The 22,107-nt window shown below is 45.3% G+C and overlaps 1 protein-coding gene across 1 annotated transcript; it reads left to right on the top strand.

Annotated features, from left to right (window-relative positions):
• Positions 1–481: 481 nt before the first annotated feature.
• PRDM13 (PR/SET domain 13) lies at positions 482–8,016 on the top strand. Its single transcript, XM_021693590.1, has 4 exons — positions 482–625; positions 2,139–2,270; positions 2,568–2,688; positions 6,269–8,016. Exons 1-4 carry the CDS (start codon positions 482–484, stop codon positions 8,014–8,016), a joined length of 2,145 nt encoding a protein of 714 aa, XP_021549265.1.
• The last annotated feature ends 14,091 nt before the right edge of the window (positions 8,017–22,107 follow it).

Raw genomic sequence — 22,107 nt, 5'->3', positions numbered from 1 at the left:
TATGGAGAAATTATACAGTGGATTTGTCACTTAAAATATCGTAACTGTCTCGAGGACAATACCCCATGCTGAGGATTAATGGTCCCGCCGGACCTTTGATTCACCAGCGCCTTTTCTTCGCCCTTGACAAATTGGATTTTTAGGAATGGGAAGGTCGCCTGGACCATTGTGCGCCAGCCATTCAGAGGCCTCGATTATGCAGAGGGCTGAGGGAACCACTCCATGTGACCCTCTCGGGTGGGACTCTGCAGCTGCTCCGCAGAGCAACTCTCTCACCAAACTCCGCGCCCTTGCGCTCGCGGTGCCAAAAGGCGCCGGACCCGATTGAAAAGGCGCAGTGCATGCCTGCCCGCGTCACTCCGCGGGCGGAGGACGCACGTCGGGGTGCGGCTCCCTGGCTCGCGAGCGGCTCGGGCTCTGTCACTCGCGCCCTGCGGAGGACCCGGCGCACCCGAGCGCCTGCCTGGCCGCGGCGGCAGCAATGCACGCAACAGCCCGCGCTCCGGCCACCAGCGTGAGTGCCGACTGCTGCATCCCGGCCGGCCTGCGCCTCGGGCCGGTGCCCGGAACCTTCAAGCTGGGCAAGTACCTGTCAGACCGCAGGGAACCCGGGCCCAAGAAAAAGGTATTAGCCATTCCGACCTCCGCCTCCAGCCTTTCGCCTCCCTTTGCCCTGGCCCCGGCAGGGGTAGATAGGGCAAGTGGAGGAAAGGGGTGATTGAGTCGTTACCTGCCAATTCTGCCAGGTGGCCGGGGGGTACTCCGGTAATTCCCCACAAGTCGCATTAAGGGAGAGCTGGACGGGGGCCGAGCTGAGGGGAAAGGACGCGGCTCAGAGGGGACAGCCCCCGGGTGGGGTGCATGGGACTCTTTACTCGCCGGGACCACTCGGAACCCGCGGTTTCCCTGGAGCTCTGGGGTTTCGTTCGCAGAGGCGTGGCGGGCCCCGGCCTCTCTGCCAACGCGCCTTTTCTCTGTTACACAACGCGCAGGGCGTTGAAGACTTTTCTTACCTTCTTCCCTGTAACGCGCTAATTTACGGCTTACATTTACCTTAATTTAATTTCATGTGTTGGGGAAAAAACAATCCTTGGGAAACCCTCAGTTCCTAGATAACCCCCTCCCCGGTCCCCCCCCCCCCCCCCCCCGCGGATGTCTGCTGGAGGGTTGGGGTAAATGGAGAGAGGGTGAGCCAGGTGGTGGCTCCGATTGGGGCTTCGAGGGCGAGGAGCGCCCACCCGCGTGGGGCACCGGGTCCGCGCGCCTGCAGCCGGGCTCCGAGAGTCCAGGGTCGCAACTGGGAGGCGTCGGGGCCAGCCCGCCAGCTCTGATTCCCGGAACAGCGGACAGACCACTGACCGCAGCGGGGTTTTAAAGGCCCCCGCCCGCTCTGAGGCGTCCCAGCCGGCAAAGGTCGAATCACAGCGACCGGGAAAAGAAGGCAGGAGTCCGGTGGGGGCGGCGGAGGGAGGACCTGAGCTTTGCCTAGTCGCTGCCGAGAGCTTTCTTGTAAGAAATTGCTCAGGCGCCAGCCAGTGGGACCCGCATCTGGCTCCTCACGTAATCATCCTCCCCACCCCCCCACCCCCATCCCGCGGTCTAGAGCCTTCTTCTTTAAACGCGCTTTAATTGCTTTTAAATGGCCGGCAGTCCTGCGGCCGCTTTGTTCACACACTTTCACTGCCGGGCTTGCCTGCACCTTCGCACCTTGGTGCTGTGCAGCGAGTTTCGCGAGACACGAGAGGGAGGTGGAGGAAAACTCTGGGTTCTGGGGCTGACTTCGAAACGTCTCTCCCCTAGTATTCCGGCTGCTCTCAGGACCGCAGGAGCGAGAACTGGGGTGGGGGTGGGGATGGGGAACGTCTAGGTACCAGATGCCCGCAATCGCTCGTGGAGGATGCTCTCGCCCTTGGTATTGCCAAGGTGGGGCGAGAGGGGGAACTGTTATACCAGCCAACCTCTTCTCCCTCCCTCAAGCAAGGGTCCTAGGAATTACCTTCCTCCCAGCAGCCCACAGCGGTCTGGCCAAAGTGAACGCAACCATTTTCCTGAGTCGGGTGGGGTGTTGGATAAACTTTTCCTCTGGGTTGTGGGCCTGGCCGTGGCGCGGGCAAGAACGACCACTGCTTGTGTTGCAGGTGCGCATGGTGAGAGGGGAGCTGGTGGACGAGTCGGGGGGCTCTCCTCTGGAATGGATAGGGTTAATCCGGGCAGCCAGGAACCCCCAGGAACAGACTCTCGAAGCTATTGCAGACTTACCCGGAGGACAGGTACTGTGGGCCTCCCCCCACTGCCAATTCTACCTACCTAACCGTTACTGAGGTGGCCACCAATATCAAGAGCAAAGCGCTTTAGCTGGAGGTCTCGTTTAAACATCCCCCAAACCCTGTAAAGTAGATACTATTATTTCCCCCATTTGAAGAATAAGGGAAATGAGGTTCAGAGAGATCCAATAGATTTTCAGGGTCACACAGCATCAGAACGAGCATTCCAACCTTTCCTTTTAGTTGTTTTTAGACCGATTACCCAGGAAATGACAGCAAGTTGTCCTGTTCCTTGTGTCCCAGATTTTCTACCGAGCGCTGCGAGATGTCCAGCCAGGGGAGGAGCTGACGGTGTGGTATTCCAACTCCTTAGCTCAGTGGTTCGACATCCCCACGATCGCAACTCCGACGCACGACGAGAAAGGTACCGCGTCCGAGAGGGCCTCCGGGCCAGCGCGGGTGGGTGAGAGTCCAGCCCTTCTCCGGTCTTTGGACGCGACAGGGCCTTTCTCTCGAGCTGTGTAAAACTGAATTCACCCTCCCTGTCTGTGTAGGCACAGAGGCGATGTCACCACTACCTCCTTAAATCAACAGTGAAGGATAACAGCGACAATAACCTGCCTTGTGATGGCAGGGGGGAAAAAACCATTTTTTAAAATAAAAGATCTATTTATTGAGAGAGAGGGAAAGTGGGGGGAGGGGCAGAGGGAGAGGAGAGAGAGAATCTCAACCAGACGCCCCGCTGAATGTGGAGCCCCACATGGGGCTCCATCTCACCACCTTGAGATCTTGACCTGAGCCGAAACCAAGAGACTGGGGCTTAACGTACTGAGCCACCCAGGCGCCCCCAAAAAATTCTTTATGAATTTCATGGGGGTCTTTTCCTATTACATACCCAGAGACAATTATTTACTCAATTAAGAATCAATAAAGACGCCTTAACATATTATTAATCATATCATGAGCTCCGAAAAGCATACTTCAAACCTGGAATGTTTTAGAAGGTGGAGGGGCTTCTCTTCACTGGTTTGAAGGAGAGTAATGTATTTCTACCGCATTTTAGAAGCATTACGGTACTTACAGCTGGTCAGTTGGCAGGTACTGAGGCCCTTCCATTTAAATGGTATTTATTCATTTCCCCCTCCCTACTTAAATTGAATCTGGGATGTATCCCAGTTTCTTCTCAGATTTATTTGATCCCTTCCTAAGCCAAGAGTGGATTTATGCAAATTAAGGGGCAGTAACTAAAGAGAAGAACATTTTCAAACCTTCCCTAGAACACTGAAGAACATTTTCTGTGAAAGAAAGCTGGGAGGTGCTAAAATAGTTAAGATCTTGAGACCTCCCTTTTAATTCATAAAGCTTCCAAGAACTTTTTCCTTGACAATTGTTTTAGTTTGCAATTTCTCCTAAAGACACAGTTAAAGTGAACACAATGAATGCTGTGAAATATTTTAACATGCTCTCCTCCTGAATTGCCTGCTCAAGTCTCATCCTTTTAGAAATAGGGTTAAATAAATTAATACAAATGTAAGCATTAAGAAACACTTCATGAATAAGACAGAATGAAGTTTATTCAGAACGATGAATCACTTCACTTCAAAGTATCACTATCTTGTGGGTAGATTTGTATGTACAGTATTCATAAAACATTATCCTAAAGTAGTTTGTTCCTTGTATCACACTATATTAAATTCTCTTGTCAACTTCCTCCAGTGAAAGAGAAACATGATAAAAGCCCCGTAGTGGAGAACTCTCAGATCCGCCACTACAGGACAATTCTAACAGCTGCTGACCTTTAGGGGCCAGACATTTCTACACAGAATACCCCTCCTTAGGCACTCTCAAATAGTACAAAAGTAACTTGTTTGAGTGGTGGCCCTTGTGTTTTCATTTCAGCCAACTGAGCTTATAAACAGATGTCAGAATAGACACCATTTTCCTTTTGGGAATGTATGGGCTATTTTGAACCCTGACTTCCCCACCTTTGATATGCTTGAAATCTTGGCAACCTCAAGGTTACACCAAGGAGAGGAGGCAAATTCACTTATGAAGTGTGTAGCATAGGCTGGATTTCAGAGTCCAGAGAACATGTCAGTTGGTTAGGATAAACTGAAAAAGGAGCATATTGAAACAGAGAACACATTTGCTTAACTCTTGAAAAGAGAAAGAAGTAGGGATGGCCGCTATTCTTCCAATATTGACTAACTCCAGTGGATTTAAATTCCATGATGAGCTTAAGGAAAGTACGGACCTTTTGTTTTAGGGATAAAGCTTACTTGGCTTTGCAATTGACTAGAGTCATTCTGGGGCAGCCTCTGAAAACTCCTTTAAAAAGGGGGTAATGAGAGGAAGGTTCAGAGAAGGGAGGTTATTTAAGATATTAAATCAATATACCCACTAAGAGAACTCAGGAAATCTCTCTCTCTCTTTTTTTTTTTTTACGAGGTAACAGAAATATTGAAATGACTTTATCTAAGTCTTCCATAAACAATTAGGGTAGGTTCTCAGAGGCAAATCCTCTTCCCCACCCCCTTTTTGCTTTCTGCTCTACCTTGGCTTCACCTGAAATAAACAGAACCTTACTTGAACTTCCATCTTAGTTATCTAGGGGGACTACTTGCTTTATGCAAAGCCAAAAGTAAAATACATGAAGGGAAGAAGATCTGGAATTTATTTCAGTTGTTTTTGTAGTGATGTTTCAGAAGTTTGAGCTGCCTGTGTACAAGGAGGGGAGGGAATTTAACTTTTCCACTAAATTTAATAAGACAGACCTATTTGGGGTACTTAACTAACTTCTTTCTCACAGACATCCTTCAGTATTATCAATCAACCGTAACATTAAAAAAGAAACACACTGCAAGATCACTGTTCTGTGACCAGATACAACAAGACCTTTTTAAGTGAAAATTAACTTCCACCATGTGATCAAAATCTGTTTCATACATGTGTCTCTTGATTGTGTTCCCAGACCCTGGCAAAATTAAAAAAAAAACAAAAACTAATGTCAATAATATTAAATACGAAAAAGACTTGACACCAAAAACATGTATACAGTTCCTGGTAGAGACTTGTACACTTATTAAAAGCTGAGTATCTCCATATATCTCTATATATTCATGTATTTCATAAAAATAAACTATCTTTCCCAAGGACTTTATTATATTAAGCCTGGATTCGTGTAGCTATCTAGGAGTTAATTAATTACTCCAGGTAGAACAACTGACAAGATAACACAACATCATCCTTCAGTTTTTAGAATATCAGGACATAGGGCTTTTTCTTTCCTCTCATCAAATTAAATGGGGTTAAAGAGGAAATAAAGATACAAATAATTTTGAAGAATAGCAGATCATAGTCCCTATGTGGTCCTTCAGTTGGTCACGCTCCAGGAGAACCTCAGGCAAAATGTTTAAGGCTGGGAGGGGGTGGGAAGGGTGGGTAGTGGACATAAAAGGCATTGTTCTGTGAAAAGGAATGATTACATATGGCCCATACATACAAGATATTGTCTCGCCTGGTAATGAGGCACTCACGACCATTAGATTGGTCTTTGTTCAGTTTATCCAAACTCCTTGACATACGCCACCTATTCTGCAAACGCCAACAGATGGGCCCGGGCACAGCACAGCCTCAACACTTGATTTAAAGCAACAGCTGCTCTCTGTTCTGGTCTCTTCCCCGGCCAGTCTGCCTGAGCGCTGCTCTCCCAACGAAGATTTGCTCGGATGGCCCGGAGGAAGTCTTCGTTGGAAAGGCACAGGTCACGCCTTTGGCCTCTGAGTAATCCCAGGGGATGGATATGGTGACAAAGTTGGCCATTTGGGGCTTCTCAGGGTCCTTGTTGCAGTGGGGCTACCGAACAAACTCACTTATTCGCTGGACCCAAGAATACTGTTCCTCTTCATACCCTATCAAAATCTGGGCTTTGCCTTGGGTGCGCTTTCTTTCTCTCTTGCTTTTTCGCCTCTCACGGGGTCGCTTTCTTACTTTTTGTCGCCCAGGGGAGGAGCGCTACATTTGCTGGTACTGCTGGAGGACGTTTAGATACCCCAACAGCCTTAAGGCCCACCTACGTTTCCACTGCGTGCTCAGCAGCGGCGGGAGCCGAGCCTACCTGCACCACGAGCACGGGGCTCGCCAAGGCGCTGCCCCGGCCGCGGATGGCCTTCACTTCTCTCCGAAACCCCCGGCGCCTGACTTTGCCGCGGCCGCCCCCGCTGGCACTCTGCGGTCCCACCCGCAGGCCCCGCCGCCCCTCCAGGCCTGCGGAGCGCGGGAGAGCATTAAGCGCGAGGCCTCCTCTGCGCGCTCCGCCGCATCGCCGCCCCGGGCCAAGTGGGGGCAGTCCAAGAAGGGCAAGGAGCAGCCGGACCGCGCCCTAGACATGAGCGGGGCCGCCCGGGGACACGGCCACTTCCTCGGCATCGTGGGCGGCTCCCCAGCGGGGGGCGGCGGCCTGGCCTTCTACCCCGGAGTGCGCTCGGCTTTCAAGCCTGCGGGCTTGGCCAGGGCGGCTGCGGCCGCACACGTCGACCCCTACCGGGAGGAGGGCGGCGGCAAACCGGGGTCCGGCCTGGCCTTAGGCAGGCTGCTGGGCGGGGGTCGGGCGGGCGGGCGCCCGGGAAGCGGGGAGAACCCCGCAGCGGGCAGCACGGGCCACCACCATCACCACCACGCGCACCACCACCATCACCACTCTAAATGCCTGCTCGCGGGGGAGCCGCCGCCGCCGCCTCCTCCGCCTGGCCTACCCTGCTCCGGGGGCCTGCGCGGCTTCCCTCTGCTCCCTGGCCCCCCGGAAGAGGCGTCAGCCTTCAAGCAGGTGGAGCGCGCCCACCCCGCCGCGGCTGCGCTGCCGGGAGCGCGTTTCGCCCAGCTGCCCTCTGCGACCGGGCTGCCCGTCGAGCGCTGCGCGCTGCCGGCCCTCGACGCGGGCGGGCTCAAAGCCTACCCCGGTGGCGAATGCAGCCACCTGCCTGCCGTCATGCCGGCTTTTACCGTCTACAACGGGGAGCTACTCTACGGCTCACCTGCCGCCGCCGCTTATTACCCGCTCAAACTGCACTTCGGCGGGCTGCTCAAGTATCCAGAGTCCATCTCCTACTTCAGCGGGCCTGCGGCGGCGGCGGCAGCGGCCGCTCTAAGCCCTGCGGAGCTGGGCTCCTTGGCTAGCATCGACCGAGAGATCGCTATGCACACGCAGCAGCTGTCGGAGATGGCGGCCGGGAAAAGCCGCGGCCGCCTGGACGCTGGGACGCTGCCACCGGCCGTCATGGCAGCGGGTGGCCCTGGGGGTGGCGGCAGCGGAGGTGGCGGCACCGGCAAGCCCAAAACCGGCCACCTGTGTCTCTACTGCGGCAAGCTGTACTCGCGCAAGTACGGGCTCAAGATTCACATGCGGACGCACACGGGCTACAAGCCACTCAAGTGCAAAGTGTGCCTGCGGCCTTTCGGCGACCCCAGCAATCTGAACAAGCACATCCGGCTGCATGCCGAGGGCAACACCCCCTACCGCTGCGAGTTCTGCGGCAAGGTCCTGGTGCGCCGCCGGGACCTGGAACGCCACGTCAAGTCCCGCCATCCCGGACAAAACCTGCTCGCCAGGTCGGGCGAGGGCCCAGGCGCAGAGCCTGACTTCCTCCCGGAGCCTGGGGAGCCCAAGAGCGACAACGACAGCGATGTGGACGTCTGCTTCACGGACGACCAGAGCGACCCGGAGGCTGGAGGCGGTGGCGAGTGCGACTCGTAACGAGTCGTCCCGGGAGAGGGTGGGCTTGGGGGGCGTGGACAGAGAGAAGAAGGTGGGGGTGTTCTGTTTTGGGAGAAGAGAAGCTCCCCGAGATGAGAAGGATTCGGTTGACAAAACCGTTTGTATTTTGGTCGGGCGCCAGATTTGGAAGAGTGAGAGGTCCCAGGTCCGCTGCTTAAACTCGGAGCAAAGGTTTAGAAGTGGCTCAAAGAAACCTGGCCTTCTGCGCAGCCCGAGGGTGGCCGGTCCCGGCGCGTCCTAGGCCCTTGGACTCCGCGGATAGGCCCTCCCACGAAACGCCCAGGAGGTCCACTCTCAAGGTTTAAGACTGCATTAATGTGAACTTCATAGCGCCCTTGAGGGCGCCGATTTTAACTGCCATGTATTTTTAAATTGTTCTTTTCTGTGGAGGAAATTGTGCCTTTTGAAACGATGTTTTTTTTGTGTGTGTTTTACATTAGCATTTCACGAAATAGGCAAAACAGTAGTCACAGTTCGGTAGATGTGACATCCATACATTTGTTTCCATTTCATCTGTTCTCGGATCAAAGACTACGCCTTCCCGCATTGGCTATATAGTGGTAGCAGGTGTACGAATTGGTTAAGTTGCAATTATTTATAAGAGAGTAATGACAAATGTAAAATATCTAAAGCATGAATCTAAAAGCACGCAATATATAATTTTAAGGAAAATGTCTTATTTGGTAGAGTACAAATGTGATGTATGTTGTTTTACAATGGATGATGTACAGTTGATTCAGTATTTTGGTCTTGGTTCCAGTTTGTGCAATCTTTAATAAAAATAAAAATAAAAATGAGTTTCTTCACTTAGCGATTTCAGTAGAGCCTTTAAAGAAAGAGTTTAATTTGAAAACAATTTATGAGGAGACTCCATAATAAAATGAATCCTAGGACATTTGAAAACTTTGATTATTCATAAAATAAATGTTAAGTAGTGTTTTAATAGGGAAATATACTATTTTCAATATGTGCAATTCACGGGCTCCCAGATAGCAGGCAAAGCAATTGTTTTCTGAAACAATTGTTAATTATGCTAAGAGTTTTCATGTTTAGGAAAGAACTGATGACCTTCAAGAAAAAAAATGCATATTCCTCATCAAAAAGAATTATAGAACTGTAGAATCACTATTTCTTGTTATGTACCATTTTGACAGGAGGATTTTCCTTGGGAAGCAAACAAGGGAAACTTGTGCAGTGCTTTTTATGATTCATACACTTTAGTATTCATTCAACAAATGCTAAAGGAGGTACTGATCTACTGGTCTGTGCAACTTTCTTTTCCCCATGCACTCTTTCCAATGATCTTGTGGTTTTGGTAAATGTCCGATTTTACGGACGAGAAAATATACACTTCAAGGTCACTGGGAGGCCCATAATGAGAAGGACAAAGTTAGAAACAATGACTTTATTTATGGGTATAAAAAATTAATGCTAGCTAATGGAAGACTCATAAAGGATATATTTCTGTGGGCTAAAATTGGAAAGCACCCTCTCCCCTTCCTATGCCACCCCCCCAACCCCATATTTGGGGGAGGATTTCACTGAAGTTACCTAGAAGTAGAGGATTAGCTATCCCCTCCACTAAGGTCAGGTACCCTAAGAGCCCAGGTCTGTAGTGCTTGTCCCAGAGGTTGGTGGGAAGATTCTTTTTTTTTTTTTTTCTATTCCAAGTTTTTATTCTATCCATACATATATATTTATAAACTCTATGAATAGCCCTTTTGGTGGGAAGATTCTTGTAGGCCACCAAAGGGTCTGGATATGATCCTGATGATTTAACTCAGTTAAAAATGACTTTTATTTTCTGAGTCCTGAGTACTGCAGCAGTCTCCACCCTGCTGTCTCCCAGTTGGGAACACGGCCTCAGTCACTGGGTGGCTGCAGGGACTTTTTCTAACCCATCACAGCAAGAGGCATGGGTGGAGGGAGGGAGAGGACACCTGACTTCTATAGGGGCTGATCATCAAAAAGACTTTTTCCTATGAGAAAACTTGTGGAGGCAATTTTAGGTTTTTAGCATCAGCTGACCAGAAAATGTTTTGCTTTGTCAAAGAAAGCCCAAATATATATATATATGTGTGTGTGTGTTTGTGTGTGTGTGTGTATTAACATGTATATATGGGTGACAGTGAAACCATTTACTGAGGGCCTACTCTATGCCAAATCGTCGTGCTATTTGCAATTCTTTCCTCCCTGCAGAAGATGACCATGGGCTTGGCCCACTAGGTTCTGTGATGCCCTGACACACAGAACTGGAAGTGAGCCCAAGCATCTTCCTGTTCAGCTTGCTCTAAGCACCCAGGACTTACTTCTCATTGCCTATATAGTATCATGGTCTGCCCTTCAAAGCAATTGTTGCTTGAAACAAAATCCAACCTTATAAATATTGGAAAACTTTCCTGCAATCAGACTGTGTAAGTCCTCAGGGAAAGTGAGAAAGTCTGCCCAGATTTAAAACGTGAAAAGTTTTATCCACTGTAAAAGTCTTGTTTCCTTCTTTCATTACCTAGCTCACTATTAAGTCTTACAACTCTTATTGTTTTAAAGAAATAAATTAAAAAGTTTGGTCAAAGGAAATATATTTAAAATTGATAAAGATTTAATAAAACAACAACCCCCTAGCCTTCTTTTCCCCTTTGTAAATTGATATTGACTAGGTTATTAAAATAAATTTCAGTATAAAAAATGAAAGTTGAATATAGATTTAAAAGGTTCTTAATAGCAGGTCATTTGTAGTTCTCCATAGGTTGCCTCGATTAACCTGTATATTTGTTCATGGATGTGCACACTATCATATATAATGAATGTGATTATTTTAACGGTGAAGTTAAATCAGTGATGTACAATCAGTAACATTAACACTACTTATTTAAATGGCTCAGTTGAATTAGTGTTTCTCAGATGACTTCTTTTCGTCTCCAGTCCCTTTGCCTCCCATTCCCAGACTCCAATCCTTGATCCTTCTCAAGGATCAAGCACAATTTATTAAAAAGATGAACTAACTTTGAGGGTGATGCTAAAGCCACTGGAAGTTTCTAAGATTTTAACTAAATATTTTGTACCAAGAGATTAAAAAAATGGTAGCAGGATTTATGTATTTTAGAAGTAAAAGTATCTAGGTTCTTTGGGCCTTAGTTAATTTGGACATTAAAATGTTTTGCTAACCTAAATAAATCAGACACGGGTTCTAGGCTTGCCTCTACCACTTACTTACTTGGTATTTTGGGCCAGTTTCTCTACTGCCTCAATTTCCTCATCTGTTAAACAGGCTGAAATAAGCAATAGGGAGGTTATGAGGATTGAATGAGTTAATGCAGGTAAACTGCTTAGAACAAAGCCTGATGCATTGTAGGCTCTCAGACAATATTAAAATAACCTTAGTAATTCTGTGGTTTCATTTTGAAGACATCAACCAACGAGACAAGGGTTGACGCCCTTTTATAAGCATTAGCATTTCGTTCTCCCCTTGGCTCACTTCTAGCCCCGGACAAATTAGCCCTAACTTCAGTAAATAAAGGCCTTTCACACTTTTGCCAAAGAGAAACTTCGTCAGACCCCTTATCAAGTCATCTTTCCATTTTAAGCTCAGACATCAACCTGTTCAAACGCCTCATAGCGGTTAAGTGAACAGGAAGAATGCTTTTCGTCTGTGTTCACTAATTTTTGAAATGCACGTCCGTGCGGTGAGTTTAAGCAGAAGCCTGCGGAGGAGGTGAGCGCGAGTACGTCCCTCCTCCTGAGTCGAGCAGAGAGCGGAACACACAGAAAGAGCTGCAATTCCTCAACATTCTACTCTGGGGAAAGTTCATCTCCTGTCTAGACTCTGAGGGAAGGAGGTGAGTGGCCGCGGGGCTCCAGATTAGAACTGCACGTCAGGGGAGCGGAAGGAGCGTTTGGTCGTGTCGGTGCTGGGCAGCCAGGGACATGAGGGCAGTGATTGGCTGCTCGCCTTTAGTCTGAACGCTCCCATTGGCTCATTCCTTGGAGCCAGGGATGCTATTGGTGGCAGGCTGGCCTCGCGCGAAGGTTTGCCTCCCAGGAAGCCCCGGCCCACTGGCGATGTGGCGGCCTGAGTGGGTGCCGCAGCGTCAGGTAGTGAGTGTGCCGCTCTTGCAGCTCACGGCTTCGCTCTCCCTGGGAACAGGGGGTTTCAGGCTCTGGGTTGGGGCAGAGGTGTGGGAGTCTCGCTACGTTTAGGTGTAGTATCTGGGAGCCCCGGAGGAGCGAGGAAAGCGGTACCCGCCTCCCCCCTCCCCCTTGCAGCGCCCAGTAGGAGGCCGAGGGAGTTCCTGGCGCCTAACTAGTCCTTGTTTAAGTGCTCCTGCCCTGCTGTGGCGGGGAGCTGCGGCACCAGCGCCGCGGCGCCCTCGCCATCTGCTGCCTCCCCAAAGGGAAGGGGGCATAGACGCTGGCGCCTTCGGGAGGTCAGACTTGACCCTTGGCCACCCAGGTGTGAGTTGTGAAGGGGAGGACTCAACAGACGGCGGGGCCAACGTGTTTAGTTCCAGAAGGAGCGTGGCGCTCGCTCTGGGCTGGGTGACCTTCCTACAAAAGATGAAAGGAGCGCTGCTGTCATCTGCGACTGTAGTTTAATTCAAATTAGGTGTAACCAGTTGTACGACAGACGACTTGTTAAAGCCTTTGGCTTGAGAACCGTCCCAGGGCCCTTAAAAAAGGGACCGAGGTTGGGTGGACTATATGTATGCATGTAAATCCTTTAAGGACACTGATTTTATTTCAAGTGCAATATGTTTTCGTTGTTTAAATTTTAGCATTTCATGTAAGTAGATAAAAACTAAGGCACAATTTATTAAAAAGATGAACGTGATAGCATAAAAGACAGATTTTTGCAATTAGAATTAAATAGACTGAGGAATATTTTCATGAAGAGTGAGGAAACTTTATTAAAAATGAAATATATTGGATATCCAAATATCATGAGTATTGTCTACCTTTTTTTTTTTTCCTATCCACATATGCATTGCATACTTTGGTATTGTAGGAAATGGCTACAAATACACATTTCCTATTCTTAATGTTGGCAGTATCATAATGTTTCTGTGAGTTAATTTAAGTAGAGAATGATTTAAAATCCAACGCTCCACAAGTTCTATTTGAATGGGAGACACTCAATTCCAGCAATTTGTGTAGAAAGCCTTAGGTGGAAATGTCTTATGTGACAGGAAATATAGTGAAGAGAAATGCACTAGCAGATGGCTTTACATAAGAACACAGTGAAGGGTGAAGATAGTTCTTTAATTTTTTTTTTTTTTTAGATCCCTGAAAACCGGCAGAAAGATAAGATTCTATACGCGCAACACTGAGCAGTTGATTCCTGAATTATCACCTTAAGGTAAATAGAGACATGACCAGGTCAGGTTTAAGCTCACTTGAGTGCATTGGACCATAGCAGAACACATCTGTGCGCAACAAAATGCTTTCAGGTATGCTGAAAGTCAATCCAATAAGAAATGAGTCAATGTAGGATGTCACATTTTATAAGCTTGTTTGTGATTTTTCAGCAAGCTGGAGAAAGAAATGCCTTAGCAGCCAAGAAGACATAGAGGAAAAAAAAAAAAACCATTAGGGGATTTATAGGATAGGCTTTCTGAATTATTTAAAGCTAAATTGCTGAAATGTGGTCTCAGGTACCGCTTTGGCCATTTATATGTGTTTGTACATATATTGTGCCCCATTTTGTTTCCCAAATCAATTTATGTATTTTTGGCTTGAATTGGTAGTTTGGGACTTCATGATATTCATATTGGCCAATATTTTCCTCATAAAGTGAGAAAAAAACAGCTTTGCCTTCAAGTTTCCTGGACAGCACTCATTTCATTAAACTTTCATTATCTCACTTGATTTTTATAATAACCTATTTTCCAGATAAGGGAAATGAGGTTTGTATTGCACAGCTAGCTAGAAATATTCCCAGGATTCATCCCTAGACCTGTTGACTTCACAGCCTCATTCTCAACATGCTGTATGTCCTCTTTAAAGCACTGTCATCTGACTGACATAGGGGGTGTCCAGAAATTCAGTAACTGGATCCAGTGACTGTTTCACAGGACAAAGGTGAGGTGAGCTGAAAGATTAATGGGTTCCCAGACTTTTCCAGCTGGAACCAGAGTTAAATTAGAGACCATCTTTGGCTTGTATGACTTTTTTTTTTTTTTTTTAAGATTTTTATTTATTTGACAGAGAGAGACACAGCGAGAGAGGGAACACAGGCAGGGGGAAGTGGGAGAGGGACAAGCAGGCTTCCTGCTGAGCAGGGAGCCCGATGTGGGGTTCGATCCCAGGACCCTGGGACCATGACCTGAGCCGAAGGCAGACGCCTACACCTAGGCGCCCCGGCTTGTATGTACTTGAAATTATTTGAATTCTGGTAAATTCCTGTAAGGCTGGGTTCAGTTCAGTGTAGCCTGACTTGGTTTTATTAAAACACAAAGATGTGTGTATAGGGCTTAGTCTAGAGTGGTCCTTGTTCCTCCTGACCCTAGGAAGAAAGGTATGGTAGTTGGATTCTGTTGAGAACTTCAGGACTTACTGGGCCCACTATTCCCCAGTTATGACCTAAAAAATTTCCCAGGCTTCTAGCACCCCTTGGGATTGATCACTAGTGATATAGTTGTCAGTTTTCAAACTCCTTTCTCATGTAGCAGGCTGGATTCCTGGGAGTCTGGGCCAGGCAAGGTGCAGGGGTGGGGCTGGGTTGGCCTGAAGCTGCTCTGCTGATGGTGGACCTGAGGGTGATCAGAAAGAGAGAAATACAGGACCCAAATCAAAATAGAATGCCAGGCACATTATCTTCCGGAAAGAGCCAGGCTGAGGCAGAATCCCAGTAGTTACAAGGTAGCAGGAATGAAATCAACCTAGAACAGGAAGTTTGGGATAGAATGAAGGAGGTAGAGAAGGAGTGAGACCTTCAACAGGGGGGCCTGGAGATAGGCGTTTTTTAATAAGTTAATTTCGTTTTTTTTTTTAATAGGTAATATGCTCGTATGTTCAAAGATAATAACTATAAACAAGTTTATGTTTAGGAGTCTTAACTTCTCATTTCCGTACACTCTTGTCCACCCAGAGATAATTGCTGGGGGTAGATTAATTGCGAAGCTCACTGTCATGAGTTCCTTCCAGGACCTGCACCTAATTTTGTCTTGTTTTTCTTAAAGTGATTTTCCCAAATTCTAGGAGTTTCAGAACCTACAAAATCTGGATCTGTACTTTGTAACCAGTTATTTTAGTTTCTTTCTGTTAAGTATAAACACTCAAGAATGGATATACTTAAGCTGAAGATTTTTTTCCCGTATCTTGTGTTTTAATTTTTTTTTTAAATCATAGGGGTGCCTGGGTGGCTCAGTCGGTTGGGTGTCTGCCTTTGGCTCAGGTCATGATCTCAGGGTCCTGGGACTGAGCCCCGCATCGGGCTCTGTGCTCAGCGGGGAGCCTGCTTCTCCCTCTCCCCCTGCTTGTGTTCCCTCTCTCACTGTCTCTCTCTCTCTGTCAAATAAATAAATAAAATCTTTAAAAACATTTTTTTTAAATCATATACTCTGAAGGCCTTTGCAGAGCAGCCCAAAAAAGAGCTTCCTCATTCTTTTTTTCTTTTACAGCTGCATAATATTCTATCATATAGACAAACTTGGTTATTTAACCAATTCTTCTGTTGGGTTATTTTCTATAAAGAATGCTTCAATGAATAGCTTGTGCTAAGTGATTTTGTAGGTGAGATGCAGGTATTTTGTAGGTGGGGTGCATGTGGGGAAGTGGTTAGTGAAGACTCTGAGCTGACCAGCATAGTGTCAGAACCAGACCAACCTCTAGGAAATGGATGATTGGCTGACTGCTCAACTAATTCTTTCTTTTTGTGATTGCAAGGCTCAGTCACCCTTAGCTCTTGACCATATTCTGCAATAGGGAGACAAAACACTGGGGGTCTCCATCCGTTCTTTTGTTCTCTTGGGAATTTGGCAGAGAATCCTTGGGAGATCTGAGCTATAGAACTGTACTTCTCCAGGTCAGACAACATGGAAATCCTAATGTTAGGTTAACATGGAAAATGTGTGTTTGTGTACACATGCATTTGAACTTTTTAAGTTCTCTCCTGTGAACATTACCATCAAATTTTGATTTCCCTGTGATGTGTATTATTTAAAAGTACTTTCTGTAAAACCATCTTTGGGATTATAATTCAGACCTGTAACTGGATGACTGGAGTATGGGCCTATGGTATACAGAGCATAATCCACACCAGCTGTAGAATAGTGGTAAGCACTCCAGTAGGGAAACAAATGAATGCAAATGAGATGCACTTGGCAATGGAACAAAGATGAAAATGACATTCACTTGTAAATGAGTTTTCTGTGTTTGATGTAAACAGAATGACATGTATTTTGCAGGAAGACCTCCATGACCTTAGGATAGTTGTTGAATTCATTACATGGGGTTGCACATGTTTCTGACATTTTATCATTATTAGTGTATCTCATGATCTAACCATCTTTAGGCTTTTATTTAGAAGCATTTCCATGATCTTCTGTCCTTGGGAATGGTCTCAGAGGTAAGGTGAGATGCTCATCACTGACAGCTTAAGTGCTCTGCAATAAAACTTGAATCTGGCACCTTACACTCAGATAAGGGCACAGCTGATCTGATAGAGCTCAAGATCAAGAGAAGAAGCATCAACTTCTCAGCTTTGCCTTCCACTGCTAGCTGTGGGTCCCCAGCCTGGATATTTGCTTACACATTAGACTTGAAGATTGATATGTAGCTTTGCTTGCTGAGCTTTATTCATCTTTCAGTCCCCTTTAAAATGATCACGATAGTCTCAAGCTGCTCATGGTCCAGTGAGAGAGGCAAACACAGAAAGAGAAACCGATAGCATAATGTGCTGGGTATGATGATGGAGATAAGCACAGAGGAAGGGCACCTCCTGAATCAGAGAGAGGAGAGGGAGAGTAGGGAAGGAGTTAAATAGGGAAAGACTTAAAGGAGTTAAATAGGGAGGTGATACCTGCACTGTCTTAAAAGATGGCTAGGAATCATCTAGGTCAAGGGTAAAGAGAGATGGAAGGACGTTTCCAGGAGACAGAATAGCATGAATGATGAAACTGAGTAGAGAAGCAGCAAGCGGAAGGAGAGCAGCAGCAGAGTGAGAGAAATTCTAGGCAGTGCAGTGTTGCTGGTGGGCAGAGTGGCAGGCAGGCAGTACTGCTGAGAGTTGAGGATCCATCTGTGAGGAAGTGTGGTGCAGTGGTTAAGAGAGTATGTGGGCTTGGGAATTAGGCAGAGCCAAGTTTGCATCCTGGCTCTGCATCCTCTTAGCCATGGAAACTTGGCTGAATTACTTAACCTCTATATACATTAATGTACTCATCTGTAAAATGGGAACAACAACAGCATTATATTTAAAGGGTTCTTGTGAGGGTTAATTGAAGTTATGTTTGCAAAGTGCATAGCACAGGGTAAACATTCAAAGTGTGTTGGCTAATTGTTTTTGAGAGCCTGGAGAGTTGTGCAGAGGCCATAAAGGGAGGGCCCCTGGAAGGGTTAAGCTGGTACTGACAGGCAGTTTGTATGGTAAGAGGACTGTTTTGGAGGCAGGGAGGCCAGTTAGGAGGCAGTGGTATTTAGCATTTCAGATGACAGATGGCAAGGGACAGTGGTAGTAGGGATGGATAGGAGAGGATAGAGTTAAATATGAGGTAACATCCATAGGATTTTGTGACTGAGTGGGGGAATGTGAGCAAGAAAGAGAGTCAAGTGTATTAATGACAAGACAGTTACAAAGTGTTCAGGAGTATCATACCGTGTCCATGGGCTATTGGCAAATGCACTTCATTTCAGGTCAGGATGATCTTAGAGGTGTTCTGTTTTGTTGAGAAATAGAACCTAAAAAATAAAAGAAAGTCTGATATGTTTAAGTATATTAATAACAAAAGCTTATGTTAACCCCTCACAAAAACAAAACTAAAGATAATTATAATGTAAGGAAAATACTAACTTTGCCAATAATAGAAAGTAATAGCAATATATAAATAGCTCATAGGGCACCTGGATGGCTCAGTCAGTAGAGCATGAGACTCTTGATCTTATGGTCATGAGTTTGAGCCCCACATTGGGTGTAGAGATTACTTAAAAAAATAAATAAAATTAAAATAAATAGCTCATTAAAATTTATGAGGAGGCTTCATGATTCCAGTAACTAAATAGCAGACCATAAGAATTAACCAAGTGGCTGGTAAACAAAGGTGTGCAAACATGTTCTTTCTCATAGAAATGAAAGATAAGCACATTAAAATGTCCTTAACTAAGAAAATTAGATATAAATTCAAGATAATGCCAGTAATATTCTGAAATTGGTACGAGTACATTTTGCTGATATCACTAAAGCCATTTGTCCAGCAATGTGGACAAAATTTGCCAGGGCTATCTATATAAATTCATGCTCAGAACTCACATTTCTGAAGATTTATTCTAGAGAAACAATTTAACAAAAGCATAAAGCTATATGCACATGGGTTTTCACTGCAGTTTCAAGTCTTACAGCAAAGAAAGAAAGGAAAATTAAAAGAGAGCAACCTAAGCACTCACAATTAAGGCATGGTTATTTAGGGAACATCAATATTATGGTATATTATGAAGCAATGTTAAAAATAATTACTAAGATAAAACAGTGAAAAAGGCTTTGTGAAAATATTAAGTGAGAAAACCTGAATAAAAATGGTTGTCCATTATGATTGTAGTTACTGAAGAATATGTATTTGTGTAAAGACTGGAAAGTAATATGCAGAGCAAGAAAGTCCTTGTGCAGTGCTTAAACATATTCTCATGTGCACTACATTGTCTGTTTGATTTTACGTTAGCAAGTGTAGTTCTGTGACATTATTTAGTGATTGTTAACATTTTGTTATTTTTCACTGCTTATGTATTTTAAAGTATGTTATAATTATCATGACGTATTACCCTTTAATAATTTAGTGTGCATGAAGAACATTGTCCTTCAGAACCATAATATAATCAAGCAAAGTTAACAATTCCTTAATATCTAGTACCCAGTCCACAGTCAGATTTTCCCAATTTACATTTTCCTTTCGAAACTGAAATAGCTTGCTGAGTCTGCTCAGCCTGGTGGGATTGTTCACAGATCCAGTTAGTGACTGGATCTCAGGCCCCCGGTGCCATGGCGGTGAGGCTCAGCCCTCTGGGTCTCTCAGCATGGAGCCCTAGAGGAGGACAGCTGGCTCAGAGACGGTCAGCTCCATCTGCAAGTAGAGCTGTTTCTTTTCTCCTGCGCTCTGCTGCCGGGAGCTGAGGGCATAGGCTTTTAGACCCTTGGAGCCAGCTGGCAAAGAGGAGTGGGAAACCAGCCAGCAGGTCTGCGCTTTGGGTGAAGAACTTTGGATCATTGTCTTTGTCAAGCCAGTTGTGGAAGGTCCCAAGATTTCACACAAGCCTCCCCTACTTTGCTTGGTGCTGCCAGCTCCCAAACACCTGGCCGAGACGTCGGTTTACCTTCTTCATGGTTTGTGCGAAGAACTGTCTCTTCTTTTGACTAGCTGGATCTTCTGACTTAAGTCAGGCCTTAAAAAAATTGATGATGAAGGATATAACTACCTAATAAAGTTATAAAGTCTGACCCGCAACTTTTATAAAATAAAACAAAAACCCCCAAACAAACAAATGAACAAACAAAAAACAAGCAAAAGAGTTTTACTGTGGAAGTTTTCTAAAGTTCCCCAAGGTAGAGAGAATGATAAAATGAACCTCCTGGTGTTTTACCAATCTTGTTTCATTTGCTTTTGCTTAAGTATTTTAAATTCCAAGCATTTTATTAGTTCTTCTCTTAATACTTGATAGAATTGACAGTTACTCCTTAATACCATCTAATACCCAGTCCCTGTTGGAACTTCTCCAGTTGTGTTAAAAAATGTCTTTTTACAGTTGAATTTGTTTGAACTGAGATCTAAACAAGGTCCACTAATTGCATTGATTTATGTTTCTAAAGTCCTTTCACATTTATAGTGTTTCTCTTCCTTTCACCCTCTCTACCCACCACCACTTTTATTTGTTGAAGAAACCAGGTCATTTGTCCTTTGTAATTTCCAACATTCTGACTCTGCCTGATTGTTTCCCCATAGTGTTATTTAACACATTCCTCTACTCCCCACCCTCTCTATTTTCTGTAAACTGGTAGTTACAGCTAGAGAATTGATTAGATTAGGGTTCAGTGTTTTTGTGTGGAGGAGGGGGCAAGAATAAATACTTCATAGGTGATGCTACATAACTTCTTATTGTATCACATCAGGAGGTGTATAATGTGTGTGTGTCCCATTTTTAGAGATACTAAGATTGATGATTGGATTCAGGTATAGTCATCATCTTTCCAACAAATGCTTTTGGCAGCCATTGATAAAACTTGCTTAAATCCATTCTTTTATTAGAGGTGCAAAATGGTGGTTTTCTAATTCTACCATTCCTTCTGCATTTGTTATTTATTCTGTTACCTCTTAAACTTTAGGTCTCTGTAGCTAGTTGCATTAGCCAGTTCACTCACACTTTCCCTAGGAGTGGGCTGTGGCTAAGTTCTTGGTACATCTGTAACTCGCCTGCTCTCATTCTGACACGGCTTTGAGAAATAGCCTGGAACCAGGATTTCAGAGGGAGATTTGTCCCTTCTCCGCTGTAAACTTTCGAGGTAATGACAATTATAAACAGTGTCAGTTTTATGCCCTGGCATAGTTTTGATGCTTGTGTGGTATGATTTGAGAATAGCTGAAAGGTCGGCCTAATGAAAATATTTTCCTCTTTTCTGGCTATCGTGTATGACACCCCCAACAGTGGTGTTCTCCCTTAAGGATCTTGTGCAGACTTGTGAATTGTAACCAGGTTAAGGTATGATGTTATCTGCGAATGAGAATGGCAGAAGCAAAGACCAGCACATGAATGATCATATTGGTAGGAATTTGTTTATCTTATTGTTAGCTGCTTACCACCTCTTGTCTCTATAGTTGGGTCTGGAACTTGTAGCTGGGAATGGAACTTGAGGTCATTAGCTTGGATGAGTAAGGAAGTTTCCATTGGTACAGATAATGTGCATACTTGGGACTTGGTTCAGGTTTTTATGTGGGGATTTCTAAGAAGGATGACTGTTGAGGGTGTAGAAGGCAGAGGAAGAAAAATGTTGAAAGATGTGAGAAATTACTGCTTTAGACTTCTATTGAGGTTGACTCTGGTTAAACCCTCAAAGTTTAACTTAGAAACTAAAAGTAGCTTAGAAACTAAAAACAGGACTCTACTTCCTGTTCTTTTTCTCAGTACCATGTTGGCCAGGAAGCATGAAACAGTGGGATTCTAGGTTCTAGGGGAGTTTTCCTTACAGGTCAGCAGTAATAAAGAAGTTTGAAGGCAGAATTGAAGCAAGATGAAAGGCATAAAAGAATATGTGAGAAAATAGGAGGAATCACTTTCTTAAAGGTAAAAAATGGCAGATTGATCCCTTTTGCCATAGAAGAAGTTCAGTTTGGCATTTTAGAGAAACAAACCATTTTCCCTTTTCCACCTACTCAACAACCAGTTCTAACAAGGAAGTTCAGTATTTTTATCTTTATGATAATTTCAGAAACAGTAGCCCATTTATTCCTAATAATGTTATTGAAAAATACCAGTAATTATATAATGACTGCAGAAATCACATTTTTAAGTAAATGAAGAGGGAAATGATTTTTTTCTTATTATATGTCCTGAATTTATATGTAATTATCAGCTATAAAAGAATCTCCCTGGTATGCCTAATAACCACCTTTTGTCCTTGCATGAAAAGTCGAGGGTTTTTTTTTTTTTTTTTTTTCAAGGTTTTGTTCTGCTTGGCTTATTTCTCGCTGTTTGGGGAGATAGAGAGAGCTGTTTTATGACATGTCTCACAGGGCTTCCTCAGACCAGGGAGTGAATTGCTCTGGAAACCAGCTGGCTATGTGCTTTGCCTGTCAGACCCAGTGCAAGCAAACAGAATTTAGGCAAACAAGTGGAAATCCGCCAGTATAGGGAGAAGTGGCCCTTGATCAAAAA

This window comes from Neomonachus schauinslandi, chromosome 8, assembly GCF_002201575.2.
Source record: "Neomonachus schauinslandi chromosome 8, ASM220157v2, whole genome shotgun sequence".
NCBI lineage: Eukaryota > Metazoa > Chordata > Mammalia > Carnivora > Phocidae > Neomonachus > Neomonachus schauinslandi.
This window is presented reverse-complemented; position numbering and strand designations above follow the sequence as displayed.